Below are 26,268 nucleotides of genomic sequence, written 5' to 3'. Positions count from 1 at the left end.
TTAATGTCAGGAAGTTCCTCCTAATATTGAGGTGGAATCTCTTTTCCTGTAGATTGCATCCATTGTTCCAGGTCCTGTTCTCTGGAGCAGCAGAAAACAAGCTTGCTCCCTCCTCAATATGACACTCTTCAAATATTTAAACACCTCTAAACCTTCTCTTCTCCAGGCTAAACATACCCAGCTTCCTAAGGCTTTCCTCATAGGGCAAGGTTTCCAGACCCTTCACCATTTTAGTCGCCCTCCTTTGGACACGCTCCAGTTTCTCAATGTCCTCTTTGAATTGTGGCGCCCAGAACTGGACACAATATTCCAGGTGGGGCCAGACCAAAGCAGAATAGAGTGGCACTATTACTTCTCTTGATCTAGACACTATACTTTTATTGATGCAGCCTAAAATTGCATTGGCCTTTTTAGGTGCTGCATCACACTGTTCACTCATGTTCAACTTGTGGTCTACTAGGAGTCCTAGATCCCTTTCACACGTAGTTTCATTCAGCCAGGTGTCCCCCATCCTATATCTGTGCATTTCATTTTTCCGCCCTAAGTGCAGTACTTTACATTTCTCCATGTTGAATTTCATTTTGCTTTGGCCCAGTTCTCTAGTCTGTTCAGGTCATTTTGAATCTTGATCCTGTCCTCAGGGGTATTTGCTACTCCTCCTAATTTGGGGTCATCTGCAAATTTGATAAGTATGCCCCCAATTCTGTCCTCCAAGTCATTGATAAAGATGTTGACTAGCACTGGGCCCAGGACAGAGCCCTGTGGGACCCCACTGGTCACTTCTCTCCAGGATGAAACACACATACACACAGTAAGCCGCCTTGGGTCCCAACTTGGGAGAAAGGCGGGATAAAAATAAGATCAAATAAAGTGGCCACTAACTAAGTGGGGAAGGCCTTGAAGGCCCCCAGCAACAAAGGCATGGAGTTGGTTGGCCAAGGAGAGAGAAGACAGAGACCCTCTCCTCCCCTCAGGCTCAGGGGGGGGGGGGCTTCCTTGCTGGGAGGGGCTTCCTGGTGACGTCAGGGCCCTGGCTGGCTCTTCTTCTCCTCTTCTGCCGGGCTCTGGGAGGCAGAGAGAGGCGCCTGCCTTCCTTCCTTCCGCGCTCCTCTCCTCCGCAGCCGCTGGGCGCCACTCCTGCTGGGGCTCCGGCTCTGGGCCCTTTGCTGCCTTCCTCCTCCCTGCAAAGAGCCCTCAGGTAAGGAAAGGAAAGGGCCAAGGGGAATGGACCCTGCCCTCCTCGGCACCAGCTTCAGCCCCTGCAGACCTAGCCAAGGCTCCCTCTCGCGGTCTCCTGCGGGGTCTGGCTCCAGGGGGAAAGCCCCCGAACTAGGCAGAGGAGCAGCTGCCCAAGTCTCCAAAGTTTGGTTGCGGAGGAAGAGGAGGAGGAGGAGGAGGAGGAGGAGGTGATGGTGGGAAAGGAGGGCTGGAAGGGCTGGGCAGGGCAGGGCAGGGCGGCTGCTGCTGCTGCTGCTGCTGAGTAATTTGCCAGAAGGAGCTTGCCAAGACTTCCCCACGTTTTAAGGTGCCTTTTCCAATGGACATATTAGAGGGAGGGAGGGAGGGAGGGATAGATAGGTAGATAGATAGAGCAATCTGCCTATCTATGTAGTGTGTATATGTGTGTGTGTGTGTGTGTGTGTATATGTAGATGTGTGTGTTGTGATTGTATAAGATAGATAGATAGATAGATAATAGATAGATACAGATATCTATCTAGTATGTGTATATATGTTTATGTAGATGTGTGTGTTGTGTTATGTATGTATATGATACATAGATAAATGATACAGCTGTCTGTCTATCTATCTTTCTATCTAGTGTGTGTATGTGTATTTGTATATGTGTATGTAGATGTGTGCATTATGTATGTATATGATAGACAGATAGAAGATAGAACTATCTATGTATCTATCTAGTTTATATACGTGTGTGTGTGCGCGCATGTGTGTATGTGTAAACATTAACTCCATTAAAAGAGACTGAGAGGACCATATACTGTATGTCTATCTCTAAATATTCTCTCTGGTTCTCTTTTTCCCGCAGGGTACCTTCGGGCTGGATATTGTGTGTGTGTGTGTGTGTGTGTGTGTAAATATATATGCATGTGTGTATATATTTATACGTGTATGCAAATGTATGTGTATGTATATGTATGTATGTATGTGTGTATTGATTTAGGTTAAACACTAACTCCATTAAAAGAAACTGAGGAATATATATCTCTATCTCTTCTCTCTTGTTCTCCTTTTCCTTGGGCTGTAGGGTACCTTTGGGCTGGATATTGTGCATGTGTGTATATATGTATATGTGTGTGTGTGCATCCATTAAGAGAGACCTCTTCCTCAGTCTCTTTTCCCCCAGAGCTTTGGAGTTCCTCTGGGATGGATATTCTGTGTGTGTGTGTGTGTGTGTGTGCACATACACATTTAGGCTAAACATTAATTCCATTAAACGAGGCACTCTCTCAGTCTCTCTCATAGATAGATAGATTCATTCTCAGTCTCTTTCCCCCTTGGGCTGGCTATGATGCCACCTCCCTTGTGGAAGGCATTGCCTTGCATTTGGAAATCTCAACTGCTACAGTTATTCCAAGTCTCCCCAGTGAAGTGTGTTTGCATTGAGATTCCTTTCAAGGGAATGTTGTGGCTGCGAGGATCCCTATTGGGGCAATGATGTTAAGGGGGGAAATCACAGAAAGTAAGAAGGTTGTTTGAGGCTGTGTCTTGTTCTTCTTCCTCCTCCTCTTCTTTTTTTCCCTTCTTTTTGGAAGAGCCATGGTAGAACACTCCTCCTTTTATTTTCCAGGCTGGACCTTCCTTTGCTCTAGCGAAGGCACGTGAAGCATCCTTGCCAGCATCCTAGTCTCTGCAGGGAGCGAAGAGAACGGTCCTCATCCTCACCTTCACAGCAAGATTCCTCAATGAGTGCCAAGCTCTCCAAGGAGTTGAGGCTCTCCCTGCCCCCCTGTCTCTTGAATAGGACATCTGGCTCTTCCAATGCCAGCAGCACCACCTGCATCACGCAAATGGGGCAACTCTTCCAGTCCTTCTCATCTACTTTTGTTCTAATTGTGCTGGTCGCCCTCATCTTCTGCCTCATCCTCCTCTCCCTCATCACTTTTCATGTCCACAAGAGGAAGATGAAGAAGCGGAAAATGCAGAAGGCTCAGGAGGAATATGAACGCGACCACTGCAGCACCAGTACCACCAGTACCACCAGTGCTCGGGTGGGTGAGTCCTATGAGATACCGCAAGGGAGAGAATTGGCCAGGCTGGGAAGAACCACTCGGGATTCTAGTGTCCAGTGTCCTGCCTCAGAACCTCAGAACTTGCACCCTGAAACCTCATGTTTGGACATGGAATCAGACACTCCAGGGCTTTTGCAAACGGTGGTATTGTCTTGATTTTATTTACTGATTATTTTTTGTGTGTGTGTTTGTGTGTGGGGACTTCACCAAAAGACAGTATTTGGTGCTTGTACATATTTGAGCCCTTATTATTATAATCTTGGCGAAGACGACAACAAATATTATTACTGTTATGACCGACGGCGAAAGAACAAACCAGCGAACCAGAATCCAAACGCATGACAAATTGCACTGCGTTTTTCGTTGACTTTTTTTTTGGCAAGGGGAAAGGATGTGTCTTTATTTATTCCTTTCAGAGAAGGCAGGGGCAGGGTGGGAGAGAGCTGCACAGTGCTACCAAATATAAAAATAACCTGCCCTGAAAGAAATGGTGCAAGCAGTACATTGGCAATGTACACACATAAGCAATCCAGACGATACAGAACAGCAAATCTCTATTTCCCAATCCTCTTTCACTGGGAATTCTATATAAGCGTCATGGTATTTAAAGGACTGTTTTTAAATCGATTGACCAGAATGACAAAAGGGGGAGAGAGAGCTGAAGGGGGTGGGGTGGGAATGTAACAGAAAGGGAAAGACGACTTCTAAACACACATAAACACGCATTTAGAGTTTTCTCTCAGTGGCATTGTGAAGTGGGATTGTCCTTTGCCTAGTTTTCAATGAACAAAGAAACTGACCTTTCTGTAGGATTTCTCCTATCAATAATTGTTATTTCTTCCCCCTCTTTTTAAAAACAAGACCATTGTCATTTTCAGAGACTAGCTTTTGTTTCATTTTGAAATATCTGCCCCTGCTTAAAGTAAGTAAAAGATGACCTCCCACCGCCCAGTGCCAAATCCCTTTCTTTTCTTCTTTTTTAAAAAAATGTTATTTCTCTCGCTTTCTCTTTCTCCCTCTGCAGTATTACATACCCTGCGCCCTGCAAAGCTGCGAATGCCAAACAGTTTAGCTATGCTTCTATATCTATATCAATATCTATACGAAGGAATGGGGGTTTTACTCCAAAGGAATGTTTTGAGCTGTATCTTTCTCTCTCTCTCTCTCGGCATTTTCAAGTGTAATAACCTTTTTCTTATATTAAATCTGGAAAAAGATATCTTTTGTGGTGATTAAGACCAAGGTGCTGTGCAGTAACTTATTTTATCATTCGATCTTTCAGAAAAGTTGTCACAGTGTTGGCATTGTAGGAAATCCTTTCCATGGTACATCTTATTCACCCTCCTTTACAATATATTAGGATCTATCTTGACTTATGGTTTGCCCTTCTGAAAAAAGAATTTAAGATTGATATACTGCGGAGCACTCTTCTGCTGTTCTGACTGGGATATATATTTTGGCATCTTCCTGTCCTCTTACTATGGTGACAGCATACTGTCTGTTCCTTCCTTCTCTTCACTTGCGAATCTATACCTAAAGAGGATGTGTCTCAAAATGTCCTCTATTAAAACAAAGTTAATTATTTCAGAGGTTGGTGTGGTTTTCTCTAGGAGGAAAAAACACACAAATTACTTGGGGATACCAACTGAGTGGCTGCCTGTGCTGTATGTTGTTGATATTAATAACAAAGGAAAAGCCCTGTTTGGTTTAACAACTTTTAAGAGGACTGGTGTGGCATAGTAGTTTGAGTGTTGGACTATGATTCTGGGGACCAAGGCTCAATTCCCAACTCGGCCATAAAACCCACTAGGTGACTCTCGGCTTCAAGGGAGAGCAATGACAAATCGCCTCTACACAAATCTTTCCAAGAAAATATCATGATAGGTTCATGTTAGGGTCTCCATAAGTTGGAAACGACTTGAAGGCATAGAACAACAGCAGAAAGTTCCATTGATTCCAAAGGGTGAGAGTTAAATATGTGCTGTCATACTATCCTTGTTTAATTGGGATTATGTACCAATGTACAAATTGTCATTGGGACATACATTTAAGTCCACATTCATAACACTGTGATGTAAATTTCTAGCCGTAAATTCCAGTGAACACACTGGGACTTATTTCTGAGTATCCATTACTTGGAAAGAACTGCACCTCTCTCCTAGGAGTTAATGGGACCTAAATGTTTAACTTTGCTCAGAACATGGCTAGTTAAAGCCAAACCAAATTATTCTCAATCTATTTCTATCAAAAGAAATGTTACTTATATATACTTGTAGAGATCATTTAGCCTAGCAATTATTTAATATATAACCAACCATTATTTGCTGCATGCAGTGGCTTAAGCTATTATTTAACATTCCTAAAATCTCTTCTGTACAATATCTACCAACATGGAATCTCTTATGGGTATGTTAAACAATACCAAAAACAATGAAGGAAAATAAATGGAAGAGGACAGCATTAAAAACTAAAGACTGACTGCATGTAATATTCTGGCTATCTTTAATTTATGTTCTTTTGCAAATCCTCTCTCTTTCTTCTAGTGATGCTGAGAAACGTACAGTAATTCTTTTAAAATGAGCACACTTAGAGGACTTGACTATAGACTGAAGGAAACTGGAGGAAAGAGGAATAGCGACTGGGTTGCAAGACCATCATAGTATCAAAATGTAAACATCTGGGTGCCTTATACCTATTCATTATTTATTTCATTGTTTTCTTCCACTGTTGGCTAATGAGATGAGAAATTTACTGCTGAGCTGGAATCTAGCCTTCCAGTGCTTTGGGGCAAGTGCTCTATCATCTAGCCAGAGGACATTCCTTCAGAAACACAGGATGGGATTATCCTGCTAAATATACCTTAGTACTGACGGCTTGTAGTGCCAACATGATATAGTAGTTTGAGTGTTAGACTATGACTGGAGACCAGGGTTCGAAACCCTGCTCAGCCATGGAAATTCACTGGGTGATCGTAGGCAAGTCACACTCACTCAGTCTCAGAGGGAGGCAAAGGCAAAACACCACTGAGTAAATTTTGTTAAGAAAACCCTGTGATAGATTTTCCTTAGGATCGTTATAAGTCAGAAGGCACATAATAACTTACAATTATGTTTCAAACAATATTGTTATATAAAACTGGCACCTGATTGCTTTCTTCAGTAGATACCATATTATTTATTCTTTGAAACCCATTTCTCTCTCCCTCTCTTCTAATGTATGGCACTTCATTCTGATTGTGTGTAGAATACACCTTGTGGTCTGAAGTGGAACATGCTAGGAAGAGGTTTATCTCAGTGAGTCCCACTAGAACCAATTTGGTCATGAATAGCTCACACAACAGTGCTTTCAATGGGCCATCGTGCAAATCCCCCCACTGCCCCAAAGCAAATCCCTATACACAGAAGTCAAGAAAGGTCTTAGCTTCACCTTTCCCCAATGTTTTGTTTTCTATTTAATTAATTATTTTGAGGTGGAAAAACATCTAGCAATTTATATCCTCCCATGCTGTAGGACATGATACAAGGGTCAGTGTATCTGTTAGAACCAGACTTGTGCCACCATTAACTTTAATTGTAATGCTATCTGTGTCTATGTGTAGAAGTCTGATTTGTCAAAACCACCGTTTCTCAAGCAGGATTCCCTGAGATTGGGATTTTGCAAGAGATCATTACAGTATTTTTTTAAAATTGCGCTATAGACATAATATTATATGGGGATTCTCTGAGACTTTAACATTGTTTCAAAAGTTCCTTCACAGTAAAGACCATTGAGAAACGCTTGTCTAAACTATGAATTGTGGGCACAATTCAGCTTCTGTTAAGCATATCCATACCCAAAAATTTTAACTGACAATAGCTAAGCTGTAATCCTATACTTAACTGGGAGTAAGGCTCATCAAATTCAGTGGATCTTACATTTATGTAAAAATGTATGGTTTAGCAATGTGAAGAAAAGCAGTTGACTCCCTTTCATTGAAAGCAATGAGACTGACAAGTATTTAAATTTAGCTGGACTGAATTCATTGTATGCCATTAATTTTGCAATTTTCTTGTTCCTATTTTAATATCTAAAAGTTTAAAAAATCATATCATCCAATGCTCATTTCAGACTGAGGATTCTCTCCTAGTGTCTGAAATCAATCACTTTATTTCCTCTTAGGCACTCAGCGCATGCAATAATTCTCCAGAGGTGCACTGCCTGTCAGACCTTATTGAGATTATAAAATTGTGCCATTTGTGGGGAAGGGTAGAAAGAATATGAAAAGCATTCTGCATTTTAAAAGGCAAACAATAATTAACTAAGTGTCTATACATTAGCAAAAAGAATCTGTTTGTTAGGTTTAATTTTTTAAAATATCTTTCAATCTAAACAGGACAGTCTCATTCAGTTTTCACACATGGCTTTACTTGCAAGATTGGAGAGACATTATTTTACTTAAAATTAAACAAGCAGCAATGCAGGATGTTTGAGAAATGTATATGCAGGGGGCCAGGCATGACAAATGCAAGGTCGGAATTATTTTGAATGACTGCAGTGAAAGTCTATTACGGTTTTCAATTTTCAGAAATATAGGGCTTTTAGTGTACTTTAAAAAAAAATACTGATTCTGAAGGATTAATTTGAACACTATTTGGGGAAATGAGATAATGAGAAGAGGATGTGTAGGTTTTTCTGCCTTTCCTATGGAACAAAATGCCATCTGAAGAGCAGCATGGATGTTTTTTCCAGAGGGACTTCAAGCACAGAGATTCTGTCAAAGCAATTGCTTCAAAACCCTACAGCTACAACTAAACTTCTCCACTTATCATTCAGTATTAATAAGCTGGATGATTCTTTACGAGTCAAGAGAGCATGAGAAAAAACTTATCGCATTAACTGTTTGTGGAGTCTAACAGTGCAGTTTCTACATCTTTACTCTGGAGTAAATCCTATTTACCTTACTCCCAGGTAAATCTGTTCAGGAATATAGCATGAGACTACCATGAAATGCCCATTTACTAGAGAGAAATTTCTATTAAAATCGATAGGGTGTATATCTGAATATTCATACTGAAAATTGGGTTGTAAGGCTGAGAGCAAGTGACATTTAAAGACACCAAAGTTGCAAATTGGAAGCCAGTCAGAGTGTGAATTCAGCAGGCCAAAAGAAGGACATTTACTGGATAGTAGTACTGATGACTAAGATATTCTTGTATCAAATTGTTAGAAAATTTTCAAAATGTTGAAAGATTTGACAACTATTTTTGGAACAATGGATGCAAGCTACAGGAAAAGAGATTCCACCTCAACATTAGAAGGAACTTCCTGACAGTAAGGGCTGTTCGACAGTGGAACAAACTCCCTCAGAGTGTAGTGGAGTCTCCTTCCTTAGAGGTCTTTAAGCAGAGGCTGGATAGCCATCTGTTGGAGATGCTTTGATTGAGCATTCCTGCATGGCAGGGGGTTGGACTGGATGGCCCTTGTGGTCTCTTCCAACTCTATGATTCTATATGTGTGAAATATTTTTTGCCTATCTATGTATGCACCCATATAGCTAGACTTCAAATTACAAAGAGGGAGGCAGTGACCCCTTTACATGTTGTGACAATGCCCTTGGCTGTTTGCAGTGCTCAAATTATGCATAAAAGGGTAAGGATGGACATCATGAGATCCACAAGCCTCATCCTCAAATTTTTCTACATTTAGTCTAATAATGCTTTCCCACTATAGACTTCTAAAACAATTGCTGAGGGCACTGTACATAACCCTTCAAACTGGGTGGAGGACTATAGAAAGCTTGTTTAGGAGTAAAATTGGATTAGTTAGAATCATTCTGCAATTCATGTTTTCCATGTCTCCATTCCACTGACATGATGAATGACAAAACCAGTGTGACTGCAATTTGACAAACATGCTTTTCTCCCTGCAGCAAGGCTTTCATTCCATTTTTATCATCTATTTCTGGTTGTAGGACAGGCACCGAACTCAACTGCCTGACATCCACCACCACCACCACTTCCTCCTATTCTTATTTTCTCTTTTGGGTAGTTCAAGGCAGACAGGAATAAAATCAGAAAATTAAATTACTGGCAAGTCAGAAAATATGGTTTAGTATTGAGGCTGGTGAAGCTATGAAGCTATGTTGTAATGGTCTACTGTAGTATGATCAAGCTACTAATCCCATATTGTAGCTTTTCAGGAAGCAGTTAGAGACAAATTACACATTATCTCAGAGAAGTGATTGTACTTACAGCCTGCACAAGTAAAGGTATCATTTTTGATAGGGTGCCTTCAGTTCAAAAGCTTACTATGCTGCATCTACAGAAGCAGAATTCTGTAGCTTCTAATCACGTGAGTTGCCATCTTTCTGCATCTTTGAATTTCTAGTTGGCTGTTCAGGAGATGGATTAGTGCTGGATTTGATCTGGGTGGTTACACACCAACATAGGCTCTTTCACCACATGTTCGGTCTATGTGTTCAACAAAACAAGGTGACAGAATTGTGACAAATCAAACATATGATTATTTGCTAATTTTCATGACACCCTCAATCTCCTGCCTGAAGCATTCTGGATTCTGGATTCTGCATTTATGTATTAGATTATAGGGGTTTCAAGCCACTTGGAAACAAATCAAAGATATTCCTGCAAATAAAAGCAGCAACCAAGTTCTTGTACAGGGGACCCATGGTCCTCTACATGGGTTTGGATTCTATTAACTGCAGCCAGCATGAGTTGTGGTTGAATACAATGGGAGTTGGACTTCTGCAACATCTGGAATACTATCATATTTCCATTCTTATTATAGTCTGTATCAGACAGATGTTCTAGTGTCAACTGCGCTCTTCTCTGGTAGATTCTATTTGTAGAAGGGTTTTGTTGTGTTTACATAAGAGAGCAGTTTTAAAAATCCATGTGTTTCTCCTTCTCATAGCCTGATGTAGTAGAATCCAGTCTTGTTTTAGGACTCATTGTGCTGTATGTATAATTCAGGTCCATGCAGCTTTTTCTACAGTTATCCATTTTTGAACCATAAGTTGACCAGAGTTCAGTTTCCAGCACAGCCCACTTGGTACTGAATAAGACACACTCTCCATTTCATTTTCTATAAAATAAAAATAATGGTGACCTACCTCACAGGACAAAGAAAACAGAATATGTTGTGTTTGGTATGTACTGTTAGGAGCACATTTACTGTTCCAAGTTCAGCAAGATACAGTGTTGGAGACTGCAGTTCAGAGGCTCAACAACTTAAAGAAAATTTGGAGTGTCTTTGGCCCTCCAGATGTATTGGAATTTAACTTCCAGAAGCTCCAGCCAACATGGCAATTGTTTGTGGGAGTTGTAGTCTAAAGTCCCCCAGCCTTGCCTTAAACAAACTAAGACAGATGGCTTTTAGTCTGAAGCTACAGCAAGGAAGGCACTAACAATGAGAAAGTGAGACTGTCCCAATGCCATTTTGAACTTAGATTTCCATGAGCTAATTCCAGCACTATACTATGTCTTCATTCTGGGAGGATTGATAGAGTACTAAATCAGACCTTGGAAAAATTACCACTCCCAAAATCTTCCAGCCAGCATGACCAGTGGCCATATTGGTTAGAGGATATGGGGATTTGGGGTACAAAATTACTACTTTTCCTAGCCTTATTCTAAATATCATGTTGCCAATTACATGACTAGACTCTCTGTTATTTGCTTTTTCAGTGGGAATTTCCCCATTGGAATCAAACAAGTTGGACCTGGGAGAAAAAAAGTTTCAGTGTACCTATGTCCCAACAGAAGTATAAAACAAAAGTACTCCTGTTTCAAGCAGCCAGCCATGCCTTCCTCCAGTGTACTATAAGAGGTTCAAACATGGAATTGCATTCCCACCCTTTCCCCATGTTTCCCACATTTCCTTTTTAACATTCAGACTGGAATCAGTTAATCCCAACTAAAGCAAACCATTGAATCAATTCCTGAATGGTAAATCAACACATAGGTAAATGCAATTGACTCAGTGACTCTAGTTGGGACTAACAATAGCATTTATGCCTTCAGTGGTTCTTGGCTACCTCACTGAGTTTATTGTTTATTGAGGGTGAAGAAGTGGTTCCCTTTTGGTTTCTTAAAACGTATTTCTCCAGGTTTGCCACAAGCATGCTGAAGTAACCTTTTTTACTGAGGGACCCCATTTTGGCTTTATTTCTGTTGGTGCTCACCACCTGAATTCATTATTGGAGAGAATGATGATGCTTCAGTTAGAGCAGACTCAGTACAAAGCAGGTACCTTCCTGCTAGGTACCAAACGGGAAAAGATAGTAGAACTCTTGTCTAGCACTCTGCTAATCTTATTACTCCATATCAAGACTCAGGCACAATGACAGCAGAGTGTGAAGAAGCACACTCTGTTCCTGTCAGTGAGATCTCTGTGGACTGAAATGCGGAGTGGGTAGGAGAGGTTTGAGAGTTTGTAATGCTTGCTCACTGGACTGAAAAATACATCCAGTTTTGGTGTGCCTTAAAAAGAAGAACAAAAAGACTGATACCATTTCCCCATTTCCATGAAGACTTGAAATACAACAGCTGAGAATCTGCAAAAGAAACATTCTACCCAGAAATGTTTTAGAGAAGGGGGGGGGGGGGGAGGAATTAAGACAATTCCTGGTTCAGCACATGAAGATGAATCGAAAAAGGTGGTGATTTTCCTGTTAGAATATACTGATTATTGATCTATAACTGAGAAACAGTGAGCAAAAATGATGGAGGGCAACACAGTTCTCTGCTTCCTCATCTGCTCCCAGAAGATTCAACTGTTATCAATGTACATTTAAAAATATATTTAAGGTCTCCCTTCCCCACCATTAAGGCCTTCAGTGTAGCAAATATCAATACAATAACAACAAAGGGGGTAGACAAACCTTTGCTTTTGTTACTAGAGCCTGGTACAAAAGGCATATTATTTAGAGTTTGATCATTCTCTCTCTGAGGTTCGTTTTGTGTACAAGAACAGAACTCACATATTTAATATGTATGTGTTGGAGCAATGGTGGTGGTTACAGTGTAGTTAAACTGGCAGTTAAACTATTGGTCCCTCTATATTCTTATATTGTTAGGATTAATGAAGTAGGAACCCACCCCATTCTCTTTTGTGAAATAATATAAGAAGAAATGATTGTGTAGACAAGTGACATGATTTATATTGTATGTGCACAAATGGAGCATATTCTCAAAAAGTATGTTTAAATTTTACTATTTACAAATATTTGGGGAATTACATGCATGCTATTTTATTGATGTACAACCTGATTCTATGTATGTTGATTCTACAATAAGCCCTAATATATTCAGAGGGTCTGTCTTTCCTTCAGTAGGAATGTATGTCAACTGGAGATACCTCAGTTTTGTCAGTATGCTGTATTAACACTTCTCCAATCCCCCTACACATTCCACAGGCATTTTTGTGTGCCTACAATGGAATTGCCTCCATATATATGCCCATGCTGTGCTTTAACTCTGCTAGCTGTGAACATTTACAATGATCAAATGACATATTTTGTAACTGATATGGAATTACGTTGCTGCAACTGGCCCATTTTTCTAAAAACCATATGTTCAGACAGGCAGAGGGATCACTACAATTGGCAATTTATAGCAGCTAGCACTGGAAATAACATCAGAAATGAGAAGGTTCAGCTCTGGTGCTGGTAGATGCAGTTCACAATTAAGACGGATGGGTGCGAAAGCTCAGAGGACCTCTAATTTCTGTATTCATCCTTCATGAATATGAATGAGAAGAAGAAGAGGAGGAGGAGGAGGGGGGGGGGGGAACCAGTCTGCTACATTCAGTTGTACTTCAATGAGGCTCGACTGAACTCTGTAAGGCATATGCAATTTAGGATGTATTAAAATACTAGGCTTACAAAATACACATTGTGTTCATTAGAATGGACTATTTATCTGATGTACCTTGCCCTTCTTTTTACTTAATCCATTGAAGAGCTGTGCAATATTCTTGTCAACTGTCCCTCCACCACAAGCTGATAAGTCCCACTGAATTTTATTTTTGGAACAGTGTGTGAAAGAGACAAAAAAGGGAGGGAGAAGTTGGGGTGGAGGAAAGGAGATTTATTTTAAAAAGAAAAAAAAAACCAGGCTGCGTCAGCTCTAGGAAAAAAACAGAGAACAATACTGTGCTCCCAGGGACACATTCCTGGGGCCCTGGAATCAAAAAGAAATAACCCTTTGGGTTCTTGGAATGATGAAATTCAATCCTTGGGGGAGGAGACCCCCAGATTTCACCTTTCCCCATTCCAAAACACTACAGAGATTTGTGGAATTATTCTCTTCAGCGATGGAAGTAGTGATGTACAAATCAAGCATGTGTTCTTGCAGGTCAGGGGCTCTCATCCAAATGTGTTCTTTCCAGAGGCTCCCACACAGAGAGAAGTTCAGATCTGGGACAGAATACAGTAAGCAAAATAATATGCTTTTATTTTTTAAGGGACATCCAAATACAAAGCCTTGTCTGTATATACATGTCTGTATATACAAAAATGTTCTTCTCCCTTCTTTTTTTCTTTAATTTGCATCTGTAATCGTCGTCCATCAATTTGAAAAGCAATGCAGTATTTTCCACAGAGATACATGTAAATGTTTTCTGTAAATTCATAGGGCATATCCTTCCCATTCAGCTACAGATTCTTTTGAGACAAGGCAGGCTGACATTGTGATAGTGTCATCCCTTCAGAACAAGGAAAATCTTGGGACAGTTTTCACCATCATCTCCAGTTATAATGATCATTGCACAGAGGGGGACAAAGATGTGTGTGGTGGATATGGCAGTTGGCAGGGAGGGAGATCTGCAACTGCAGATCCCCACATCAAGGAACATTTAAACCAACACTAGGGATAGTCTAAATCATGGATCACAAACATGTGGATATCCAAATGTTGGACTCCAGTACCTGTAAGGCCTAAGTAGCACAAACCAGACATGGCAAACCTCCTCAAATGGTGGAATCCAGTATCCATCACCCCAAAGCAGCATAGCCAACAGTGACAAATAATGGGATTTGTAAGACAGTGATATTTGCAACATTCCCTATCCCAGGTCTAAAAGAATTGTATTGGTCACATGGCTTGAGAGGAGGAGAGGAATTTACTACAGTTGGTAATACATAGCTGTTATTTAGCAACTAGCATACAGTTAACATGAGGTTACAGTAAAATACACACCATATGGAATGGAGGGAATAGAAAAAGCCAGAATGAGAACTATAGTTCTCTCCATGATTTGGCACTGCCACCATGTTTGGCAGGGCTTTGGAAAGACTGATAAATGTGATATCAGAATGCTTTCTCCTTCAGACTGGCTCTTTCTCCAACTGAAGTAATAGTTTTTCTGTGGATTAATTAGAAGATGTATGTAGCATATCAGGTATCATACTTATATCAGCTTAAGACATATTTATTGTTTTGTTGTTAAATTGTGAGTTGCAGCAGCTTTATTTGGGTGACTGTTTTTGTTTGTTTAGTGGATTGGACTACATTGAACACAGTATTTAGGCTGATTATTGCAGCTCACAATGTTAATAAAATTCAACAAATACATCTACACCTGAAATAAAAAAACCCACAGCTAGGGCAGGAGCAGCTTCCTAGGGCATGTGTGTGTATTGTTTAATGATATTATCAAGCCACCTTGAGTTCTGTTTGGGGGGGGAAAGTGGAATATAAATGGAATAAAATAGAATTGAACATGCTACATCATGCTTGTACAGTGCCAATCTACACTCATGTAGTTACACGGTGATTGGACACCATCATCCTTCTGCTGAATACTGACATTGTACAGCTGATTGTGTCTTTGACAATGTTTCTGCTTACTGTCCCATTGTGGAATGGGCAATCCACAGCAGCTATTTCTACAATTTCAGTTATTCAAGTGGTACAGTGAAGGAACTGATTGATTGTTATATACCATCCAAGAATGTGTAGCTGCATGGCTGGAGTCTTGAGTAGATCCACTGAACCAATTGTTTAATGATGAGTCAATCTGTAGGTAGATACAATTGATTCAATGGCTCTGCTCTCAATGGGATGAACAACAAGATTTAGGCCTGTGTGGAATGATTGCACTTGTGGAATTCAGCTTATGAAACCATTAAAGGAATACTTCCATTGCACAATGATAAAAAAAAGTACAAGTGCATATGCAAGGGAATTTGTACTGCTGCATGATACCAAAAGGGCAATCTTTGTTACATTGACTAACTGATTGATTGAATTAATTTATATTTTCTCCTGGGATGGAACCAAAGGCCCTGGAGAGGTGCAGGAAACAATCCAACAGGATCAGATGTCTAATGCTATCTTCACCGGTAGCCTTCTCTTTGTTCTTTCAAACTGACTTAAGATGACTGCAATAATGTTACTCTCGTTATATCATACTGATTCAACAATAATCGATCAAGTGCATTATGTACATTGTTGCCTTGATTAACTACATCACTACTTATGGTGGTCTGTGGAAAGGTGACAGTTCTTAAATTATTGGCTGCCAGCTTGTGGCAAGTTTCTAGGTGATAAAGAAACAGTTGTAGTCAATAGGCACAAATATGGTACCAACCCCTGGCACATTAGGTAAAACCCTGCCAGTCCCCCATATCAGAAGAGGTAATGTGATCAGATGCCATGACGGACGATGATCTATTACTGTAGGAGTTACATAGGCATCTGTCTATAGTTTTAACTATCTGGATGGAATGATAATCTGTACACCTATTTTTAATGCACGTTTATTCTTATATGCTAAAATGCCTCCCTGGAAAATTCCTATTGGCCAGATTATCCAAGGGTCTATTCAGAAAGGCATACAATAATATAACCAGATGGAAAGAGAGTGATTTGGGCATCTGTGTTTCAGAGACAGTGTGATGACAATCTGTTTGCACATAAGAGGGTACTTCTTCATAATTAGCTAATGCTATCAATATTAACAGTACTTTCAAACAGATGATTTTTCAAATGTTGGTTCAATGGTTCAGTGAAACTGAAGTTCCCAAGTGACATAAGAGGGTTTGCATTTACAGACTTGAAATTCAGGATGGGCCTCAGCTGGCTTGGTCTGTCCACTTATCATCATGGAGTCTCAATATTTCGCCATTTACTTATGTTAGATTAATGGAAAACAGAAATATACAACAAATATTACATTTCAATGTATTTTGGCTTGTTTTAATCAAAAGAGCACATCTCCTACATCATGTGCAGACTGTTCAGGGTATTTTGTATGCTTTTTTGGCTCACTCATTGGCTTGGCAGATTTAACAATGAACCAAGGCCTACAAGGAGGTACAATTTGGCATGGCATGTTGACTTAAATTTCTGAATTGGTCGCTCATATTCATGGAGAAGTGCTTTCCAGCTTACTGTATATACTCAACTATAAGTTGACCTCATGTATATGTTGAGTTTAGGTTTGGGGGCCAAAATTATTGATTTTGATATGACCCATGGATAAGTCAAGGATAAAACTTAAGGGCACATAACAAAGGATGTAAAGGATGAAGCAAAGGAAAATGATGCCAAGGAGCTTACAAAATTTCCAACAGGCATAGCTGCTTGTGTTCACCCTCAACGCTGAATGGAGGAGGTGGGAACTACAGTAAATGGTATTTGTGTGGTGTGTGGGGAAAGTGACCAAGGGCAAATGGGGCTAAGAAAACACACACGTCAAAAAGGAGGTAACAACAATACAAAGAAAATGGCAACCGTGTTAGTAGTGATTACAGCCTTTAATTTTAATTTAATAGCTTTGACTGATTTTAACCCAGAAAAGCTGACAAACAGGCATAAATGTCTTATTAAAATCCTTCAAAGTCTGATTCCTCTTGGCTATACTTTGAGGGAAGAGCAAAAGTTTTGCTGCCGCTGCCATTTTCTCTCCAAAGCATTCAAAAAAGTCAGAAGCAGTGCTGTGGTAGAGGAAGTAGTGGGTTTTTTAATAAATAATAAATAATAAAATCTTTATTTATAGCCCGCCTTTCCATAGATCAAGGCGGGTTACAGTCACATAATACACTACGCAACAAAAACAGCAATAAAATACGTTAAAACTACAAATTGCAACATCCAAGCTAGCACAAAATTACAGCAACAGTGGACGGAGAGCAGAAGTTACATTGGGGACGCTAGGGGAAAGCCTGCTGAAAAAGGAAGGTTTTTAACCCCTTCCTAAATAGGTCGAGGGAGGTGGCCGAGCGGAGCTCGCCGGGAAGCGAGTTCCAGAGCTGTGGGGCCAAGATGGAAAAGGCCCTCTGTGATGTTGCTGAATATTTTGCATCTGAAACACTCAATAATTGCTTCCCAGCCGACCTGAGTGTGCGGGGCAGATTATATGGAGAGAGGCGGTCCTCCAAGTACCCTGGGCCCAAGCCATTTAGGGCTTTATAGGTGATAACCAACACCTTGTACTGCGCTCGGAAGCGAATGGGCAGCCAATGTAGATCTTTAAGGACAGGTGTTATATGACTGGCCCTGGAGGATCCAGTGACCAGTCTTGCTGCCATGTTCTGAACCAATTGTAGCTTCCGGGTATGGTACAAGGGTTGCCCCATGTAGAGCGCATTACAGAAGTCCAGCTGAGAGGTTACCAGAGCATGTACCACCGTTTCAAGGTCCCCCAGGCCCAGGTAAGGTCGCAGCTGGCGTATCAGCCGAAGCTGATAACAGGTGCTCCTGACCGTCGCATCCACCTGAGATGTAAGGTGGAGCGACGAGTCCAGGAGGAGTTAGGTACTCCTGGGACAGACTAAGCTCTCACCTTTGCCATTCTACTCAGAGAAGAGGATAATCCCTTTTTATATATATAAGAGTTAAGGTACAACACTTATATTGACCCACGGATAAACTGATCTATGTTTTTGGAGTCAATTTTTTGACTAACATTGCTAGACCTATACATGACTATACACAGCACATTGCAAAATGGGCATATATTTCTCAGTCACTGGTTCAACATGCATAGCATGTTGCTGGATGCATCTATATAGGTGTGTAGTGTTTTTATAATTGTGAAAATTAAAAATGACCTCATTTCCATTTGCAAGTTTATAGAGAATATGGTGCCACTGGAGAACACAGCAACCCTTGACCACCTCTGACCTTGTGACATCCTATAAACCAATAGCAGCTGGTAGCTTCTACATCTATGGAACAGTGAATCCGGGTTTCAGTGTGAACTTTAAAGGAGGTATACTGAATGCTGAACCTATTTGGGGGATAGGGTTTAGCACCTTGTTGTTTTTGTGTGCCTTCAAGTCATTTCCATCTTATGGCAACCCTAAGGCAACCCTATCCTGGGGTTTTCTTGGCAAAGTTTGTTCAGAGGAGGTTTGCTATTGCCTTTCTCTTAGGTAGCTCCTTTAAAGCTCACAGAGCAGATTCCCTGCCCTAATAATGTGGAAGTCACCAGTCACCACTGCTGTAAGCCTCTGGTTTTTCCCCACTTCATAATCTGAAGGTAATAAGTACCCTTTTGGAAGGACAAAATAAAGAAATACATAATGTGATTAACATGATATTAAAATATATTCTTTCACTGTGAATATTTTACATTAAGGATTGGAGTCAAGAGGTTTTTGATCAACCATTCACCCCTTCTGACTTGGCAGCTGGTTGCCTGGATTTTGCTCTCCCAGCAAAGCACCTTGGATGAGTTGCTTCATGGAAGTTATTCAATAAGAAGAATCTGGTTCTTACGTACCCACAGAGTACCTGGCAAAAATACTGAACATTGCTAAAATGTTCAGGCTTATTGAATGTCCACATTCCAAACAAAGCAAAACAGGCTGTATTGAAAGAGGAGGGAGAAAAGATCTATTTACATCTTACAGGGATACAAGGTTTAGGTTCATACATATGAAAATGTATATATTTTTAGAATCTGTCTTCTTTTAAAAAACAAACTCAAACCCTTCATTAAAAAAAGGGAGGAGTGACACATTTGTGATCAATATTCCAATTGATGTCATATCCTATTTAGTTTTAGACGTATCCTATTTAGCTTATACATAGCTTATGAATATTTATTTAATAATTTAATTATAGTGGAGGGGCAGGATCAATAGAGGAGAAGAAGGCAGTACTTTTTGTATGTGTGTGTTTTAAGCACAAGCAAATAGCCCTTATCTAATAAAGCTTCTAGACACTCAGTAAGTGAAAATGCTTTGTGTCTTTGCTTTGCATTGGGTAAATTTGAAGCTTAAAGGCGAGACAGTCTGCTAAATCTGCAAAGCAGATCAGTGGCAACAGGACCACAGATGCCATTATTTACATTTCTGTCCTTCCACTCCTGATGTTTCTCAGTATGTGGAAACCAATCTGCAACCAGAGGTAATAGACTAAAATACCACAGTTGTGAAGCTGCTTCTGGAAATCCTCAGTGACAATAAAATACAAAATATGTCTCCTGAATTAATGACAACTTTGCTTTGCATTCCATACCTTGGAAAACCTTTTTCAAACACTAGTATAGAGATCTGGAACTGTCCAAAGTGCTGAACCACAAACGTTCCTTAGCCCAGCTCTAATTTTATTAGTATTCACACTCATGCATGGGTAATACTTTGTGAACTAAAGATTTTATCCCAGCATTATAATTTTGATCTAATGTTAAGCCTGGGTACAAGATGTTATTTCTTTTTCCTCTGCAATTCAGTGTTTTTGATATTTTTCCTCGTGTTCCAACTAATAAATACTTGCTTTCACACAGCAGCTTTTGCACCAGGTTTCTTTGATAAAAATAAAATTATTATTATTATTATTATTATTATTATTATTATTATTACTTGAGGAAGAAAGAGCTACAATGAGTGGCACTTGTGACTGGACATGGCATCGCAGTTTACATTTGCATCTGGTCTGTGTATGCCTGTTGCTGATGAAAAAACAGTATTGGTTTGTAGAAGCAGTTTCTAATTTGCATCTTTCCTCTAGCAGACCAAGCCACTGGCTAAATATGTAGGGATATAGTACTATGAGCCAGTGGATTAGTTGTTTGTGTGTTAGATTACAGCTCTGGAGACCAGGGATAGAACTGCCACTCGGCCATGGAACCCCCAGTGGGTGACATTGGGCAAGTCACACACTCTCAGTGCCAGAACACCCCATGATAGATTTGCATTAGATTTGTCTATCATGAGCCTGAAATCACTTGGAGGCACAAAACAACAACAGCAACAACAGCAGTACTATAGACAGTGACAGTTGGGAAATTTGCTCAGTTTCATTTAATGTGAACATTTCAAATATGTACTTGCCATATTTAGATAAGGGCTGGAATATGGTATCGATACATTTACAAAGTTTGCAGTGTAGTTTGCAAAAAGAAAAAAGAGAGAGAAAATACACACAAGGGAAGACCATTATTTTTAAGAGCTAGAAAGTAGGGCAAAAATGTATTTACTGTATTTGAAAAGAATGGGGGCTTTTGGATCAGAAGGTGGAATTCTCAAAAGGAAATCAGTCTTCTAAACCTGGATCAGAATGGAAAACAGAAAATGAGGTGCATGAACTTTTAGATTTGGAGTCCAAGAAGAAAGGGTTCCAATTCTTGTTGTGTGCCTTCAAGTTGTTTCTGACTTGTGGCTACCCTAAGGTGAACCTATCACAAGGTTATCTGAGGGTTGACTTACCCAAGGTCACCCAGTGGGAGACATCCCCATCAAGGCACTCCTTTGTGTCCAGGGCCAGATTTCATTACACAGAAAAGCAAGTTATTTTAAGATCATGAGTAACAAACCAATGGGGGAGAAATCTGCACTGCTGCATCATAATTGTCATTCATTGCAAAAGGGAACACAAAGTGCATACTTTCAAAGCTGAGAGTGTGTGGAAGTGGATGATGACAACAGCAAGAACAACATCTTCAAAGCCACACATAAAAGTATTCTTTGGAACATCAAAGCATGACACAAGAAACCCTCAGTATGTCTCTAAGACAAGAATGAGAAACAGCACCGCACAAAGATTCTGTGGCGCTCCATGACATCCAGCACAAATTTTTATATATATCCTGCTGAGTTGTGTTCACTCCCAGGGAAGTGCATTTTGGACTGAAGCCTTAATTGTTGTTATTATTGTTGTTGTTAACTGCCTTCAACTTGACCTCAATACATGTCAACCTTATGAATGAGACATCTCCTCTATTCTCAGATTCTTTGTTCAAGTCATGCAGGTTCAGGCCTGTGATTTTCCATTGAGCCTAGCCATATGGTGTGCATCTTTTCTCATGTCTTCCCATGATGTGGCCAAAGTACGACAGCTTCAATTTGATCACCTTGGCTTCCAGGAAGAGTTCAGACTTGATCTGTTCAAGGACACATTTGTTTGTCTTTTTGGCTGTTCATGGTATCCTCAGCACTCTTCTCCAGCACATCTCAAGTGAGCTGCTTTTCTTCCTGTTCACTTTCTTCACTGTCCAGCTCTCACATCCATACATGGTAACTGGAAATACAATGGTTTGTAGGAATCTAACTTTAGTTTTCAAATGTGCATCTTTACATTTTAGGATCTTGTCTAGTCCTTTCATGGTTGTCCTTCCCATTCTTAATCTTCTTCTGACTTCTGGACTGCAGTCCAAAGCTTAACTCTTCATGGTATAAAAAGTGATTCCTTTGTCTGTCTTGAATTTAATATAAATAAAATTCATTCGCTGATCTCAACTGCCATTAAAATGGAGAAGGGATAAAAGATCCATCTTTTACATTCACTCTTTCTATACCAGTCCAGGTCTGGTGTCAATATAGCACTTCTTGAGAACCCAGCAAGGTCCACTACTGATATCTACTCTAATCCTTTTAAACCAGTGCTCTGATATCAGGACAGGAGCCACTGCATATTTCCGCCAATGCTCCAAGCTATGATATGTTGGGGGCATTGTGAACAAGTTAAAATGGAAATGGTGGCTCACCAGAGCCACCACTACCAGAGAAAACCCACAGAGCCAGGAGAGGTCATTGAAGTAGTCATCACATCCACTTGGAAATGTAATTTGGACAAAATCTCCCAGAATGTCTTTTCACCATTCATTATTTCATTGCCTGTACTCTTAATCATGTCCCCCTTTTAAGCACCCTACCCAACATTATTTAGAAGCAGAAACACTTTAGTAATTCCACATAGCAATAGCACCTCAGCCTCTACTTTACTTTAGCCTCCCTTCTCTGAACCTTTCTATTTCTATTATATCATTTCTAAGAATTTTAATTCAGAGATAGATTGAGAATCATAGTTCTTGGAAGAATAACTCTACTTCATTAAATACACATATCACCACATCTCAGATATTACTTATTTACTTAATTTCTAGATTTCAGCTACTAAAAACAGCAACAATTGAATTTCTGAATGACTGACTTTGGACCTGGTAACACTGATGGGACTGATGTCTTTTGTTCATCTGGAAAGGAAGTGAAGAACTCAGTAAATAATGTGCTCTTTACTCTTTCTGGTGCCAGTAAAGACACAACAGATTACTCTTTCACCCAGATATGATTTTTAGTCATGTGAAATGACCTTTAATGTTAGGTGCAGCAGAGAAAAACAAGAAAAAGAAATCCCAAATGCCATCAGAGTTAGAATCTTTAATAGGCATTATCCATGTTACAAATAAATGCAAAGGCATGAGAATGTTACTGAGATGTAAAGAATAAATTATTTGCAGGAATAAACAGCCACAAAGCTTCAAATTAAGGATGTCCATAAACTTGAAGGAAACTTGTACAAGGTGTATATTTAAAGAGTAACACAGAATGCTGATTATGGTAACATCAGTGTACAGGAGAAGCTAAATAAAGAGCAGGGATGGCCCCACAGTTAGGCAGGATGAAGAGCTTCAAAAATTAGGTTCCATTCCTATACAGTCATCCCCTTGTATTTGCGGGGATCCGTTCTGGAACCACTACCACCCCCCCACAGATAAGAAAAAATGTGGGACCTCATTCTTCCCAGAAATCTATAGCACTGAGCCATAGCAGTTATAGTAGCATCATCCTGGATTATTTCTGCTGTGTAAATGCAACCCAGGAGATCTTCCTTTCATATGGTCACCATAAATCAGTGCCAACCTGTTGGCAAATCATAGCTACAGAAACAAAGTGGATATAGCACTGCACTATTTATTATAGTAACATGTTTGCTTCCACCATGGGTGCTCTTGGATGTCTTGAGCTGTTGCAAAGGTGGAGTTTCAGAGAAACATGAGAAAAGCCCACATGAAAAATGGGGGGAAGTGCTTAGATCTCTAACTGGGGTTTTGCAAATATTGTGAAGAGGGACATTGTTATAATTATTATTTCATCTATATCCTGCTTTTAAACAAACAAATAAACAAAGGAATAAAAATGGCTGACATAAAACAGCAATACAAAAGATGCTCAACCCAAACAAATTTAAGAACAAGTCAAACAGCACCTTCTCATCGTGCTTATGAAGGGCAACTCACCTTGCTTAGGCTGCCTGACTGAGAATGCAATACCCTTCTCATTTCCCTTCTTCTCACTCTTCTGCATTGCCAGAAGCCTGGGAGTCTGTGTGCTTGGCTCTAGACTAGACAATTCTACATTGCTGACATTGGTTTTAATTTTAGATGTGTATCATTTACAGGAAAAATAATAAATCCATGGTAAAGGAAACCCCACAGATACTAGGGTTCTTCCTCCTTATGCACAAAATTCTCTTATGAAAAGAATATGGCACTGACAAGCACCTTAAGTAGAGCACTTTGGGGATAATGAAAGCCCTGCCATTGGCTTTAATGAGGCTTGGATGAGGCCCAAGTGCTTACCAAGCACATTGCAAAGCCTTGGCAGGCTGCCTGTCATGCTTTTGACTGTTCACTTGAGTGTATCAACTTAATACATTTATTGTCTTTATATTCAAAGTGTCTTTTCTTAAGAACACTTAAAGGGCATAGAATCAATCATGTCAATATTGTACATGAATCATGGATCCACAGCTGCAATTTTGTCACTGCTTTCAGAGTATTTTTCCCCCAGTGGCATACAGTTTAATTGATGAAGGGGAAATGAGATTGGAGAGATCTCAAAAGGAAAATGAGTATCATAACTAAAAGTATATTCAGAACATAGTTGAGATCCTACCACATATGGATGTAATATAACTCTCCACTAACATAGTTTACATGGTCCAAAATACATACTGGTGATACCTTTATTAGGTCAACCAGAGGCCTACATACATATAACCAGACAGTTACATGTTGGTTGTGTAACACTATCCTTCTGCTGAATATCAACATTGTGTATCTGCCAATGTGCTTCCTTACTATCCCGCTGTGCAAAGGGGAGGCACAGTGGCTATTTCTGCATTCCCAGTGGATAAAGTGGTGCATTGAAGGCACTGAGGAATAGTTACACACCATCCAAGATTGCATGGCTGGAAATGGCTAATGTTTATCACATCAGTCAGTTGTTTCTGGTTGTTCTGCTTGAAAACCACTTCTCCTATACTCAGACAAGGAGAGCAGTGGTGATGCCCCCCCCCCCCTTTTTGCACCATCACATTTGCAATTCAATGCCTTTGTTCTTGATTTGCTTTCTCACACTTGATATCTTTTACACAACCCTGTTTGCTTGGTCTCCTGTTTCATGATTGGTGTTTTTTTTTAAGGCAAGCAGCAATTGTGCAATTACATAATGATGCTATTATAGACCCCTACATATATTCCCAACTAGGATCAGGAAGATGAACACACACCACATCACTTCCACCATTACTTTTGCTCATTAACCAAAACTTGGTTGGTTCTCTTTTTTTGATTTTACTCTTCAAACCTTTATATATTTATTCTTTATTTTAGTCCTGAACATTTAATTTGTTTCAGCATTAATCCTTAATAGGATTATATTGGAATTATGCTACTGCACTATTCCTCTTATTTTTTTAAAAAAATAATTTAAAATAATGTAAAAAAACATGCTGGAGAACGGAGACTGGTAAAAAGAAACAGGCTTGAGTACAGCAGTTCTTTTGCATGTCCTGGTATCCTCTCAGACAAATCATGGGAAATAGTTTGGGGTCTTCTTATTGGAGATCCCCAGGCAACCCCCAAGGGAGGAGCAATGGAATCTCACCCACCTTTACATCCTTTAATACCTGCTATGACTAAATCAGAATCCAGTGTATTTTGGCTTAGTTCCTGGAGGCCTTAAAGATGAATCTATCTTGTTCTTGTGCTTGTTCATTCAAAATTAGATCTGTCTATGCTTGATTTCTATGAAAAGAACAAGAATAACAGGTATTAATAGTCTGTCAGTGTGCACATTGGTTTCCCAACTAAAAATAGGATGCATCTATTGTTCTTTGTACAGACTTTGTGTAAAATGTTTGCTTTTCTCTCTCTCTCTGGTTCACAGCTTATTTAGAAGAAACACTTGGCCATAATCCAGCACTGTACTATACAAATTCAGTCTGTACATACAGTGTTGCATCCCCATTATCATACACAACAATGGGAAGGGGGGAAACCCTTGAAGACAAAGCTGAAGCTGAACAATAGTGCACTCCGATATTACTTGGCAAGGCTCTCACTGCTAACAGAGACTCTTTCAAGATGAGTGCCATTTACTTATGGGCTGAACCATATTTGTAATCTTGCCATGGAAGGACCAACATACTTAAAGGACCGCCTCTCTCTGTACAATCCGCCCCGCACACTCAGATCCACCGGGCAGCACCTATTAAGAGTTCCGGAGGCCAGATTAGTCAACACCACTAGAAGGGCCTTTTCCACTTCGGCCCCCACCCTCTGGAACTCGCTGCCCACTGAGCTCCGTTCAGCAACCTCCCTGGCCCAATTCAAGAAGGGGTTGAAAACGTTCTTCTTCGAGCAGGCCTACCCCTGATTTCCCTCCCTGAATGCCCTCCCCCCCCCCCCTCTGTTAGCAGCTGGTGACCTGGCATGAGTTCTTTTATTGTTTTAATTGTATTGTTTTTATATGCTGCATTGTATTGTTATATTTATTGCTGTTC

The 26,268-nt window shown here is 40.1% G+C and overlaps 1 protein-coding gene across 4 annotated transcripts; it reads left to right on the top strand.

The window, feature by feature from the left end:
- The first annotated feature begins 1,176 nt into the window (after positions 1-1,176).
- Positions 1,177-26,268, top strand: CUNH11orf87 (chromosome unknown C11orf87 homolog). Of its 4 annotated transcripts, none has more exons than XR_016279906.1 (3): positions 1,177-1,198; positions 2,809-4,172; positions 25,653-26,268. XR_016279906.1 is itself a non-coding variant. In XM_089508227.1 (2 exons), the coding sequence occupies exon 2, from the start codon at positions 2,924-2,926 to the stop codon at positions 3,404-3,406; it is 483 nt and encodes a 160-aa protein (XP_089364353.1). In that variant the 5' UTR covers positions 1,177-1,198; positions 2,809-2,923; the 3' UTR covers positions 3,407-4,818. The 4 variants fall into 4 exon arrangements, 1 of the variants encoding a protein (XP_089364353.1); XR_016279907.1 differs by lacking the exon at positions 25,653-26,268 and adding an exon at positions 21,430-21,481; XR_016279905.1 differs by lacking the exon at positions 25,653-26,268 and adding an exon at positions 4,275-4,839.

Source organism: Sceloporus occidentalis, unplaced genomic scaffold (genome assembly GCF_023333645.1).
Source record: "Sceloporus occidentalis isolate IW3139 unplaced genomic scaffold, rSceOcc1.0.p SCAF_2, whole genome shotgun sequence".
Classification (NCBI taxonomy): Eukaryota; Metazoa; Chordata; class Lepidosauria; order Squamata; family Phrynosomatidae; genus Sceloporus; species Sceloporus occidentalis.
This window is presented reverse-complemented; position numbering and strand designations above follow the sequence as displayed.

Bases quoted from the DNA above. Each gene is read 5' to 3' on its own strand.
- CUNH11orf87 (XM_089508227.1), top strand. From the start codon at position 2,924: ATGAGTGCCAAGCTCTCCAAGGAGTTGAGGCTCTCCCTGCCCCCCTGT.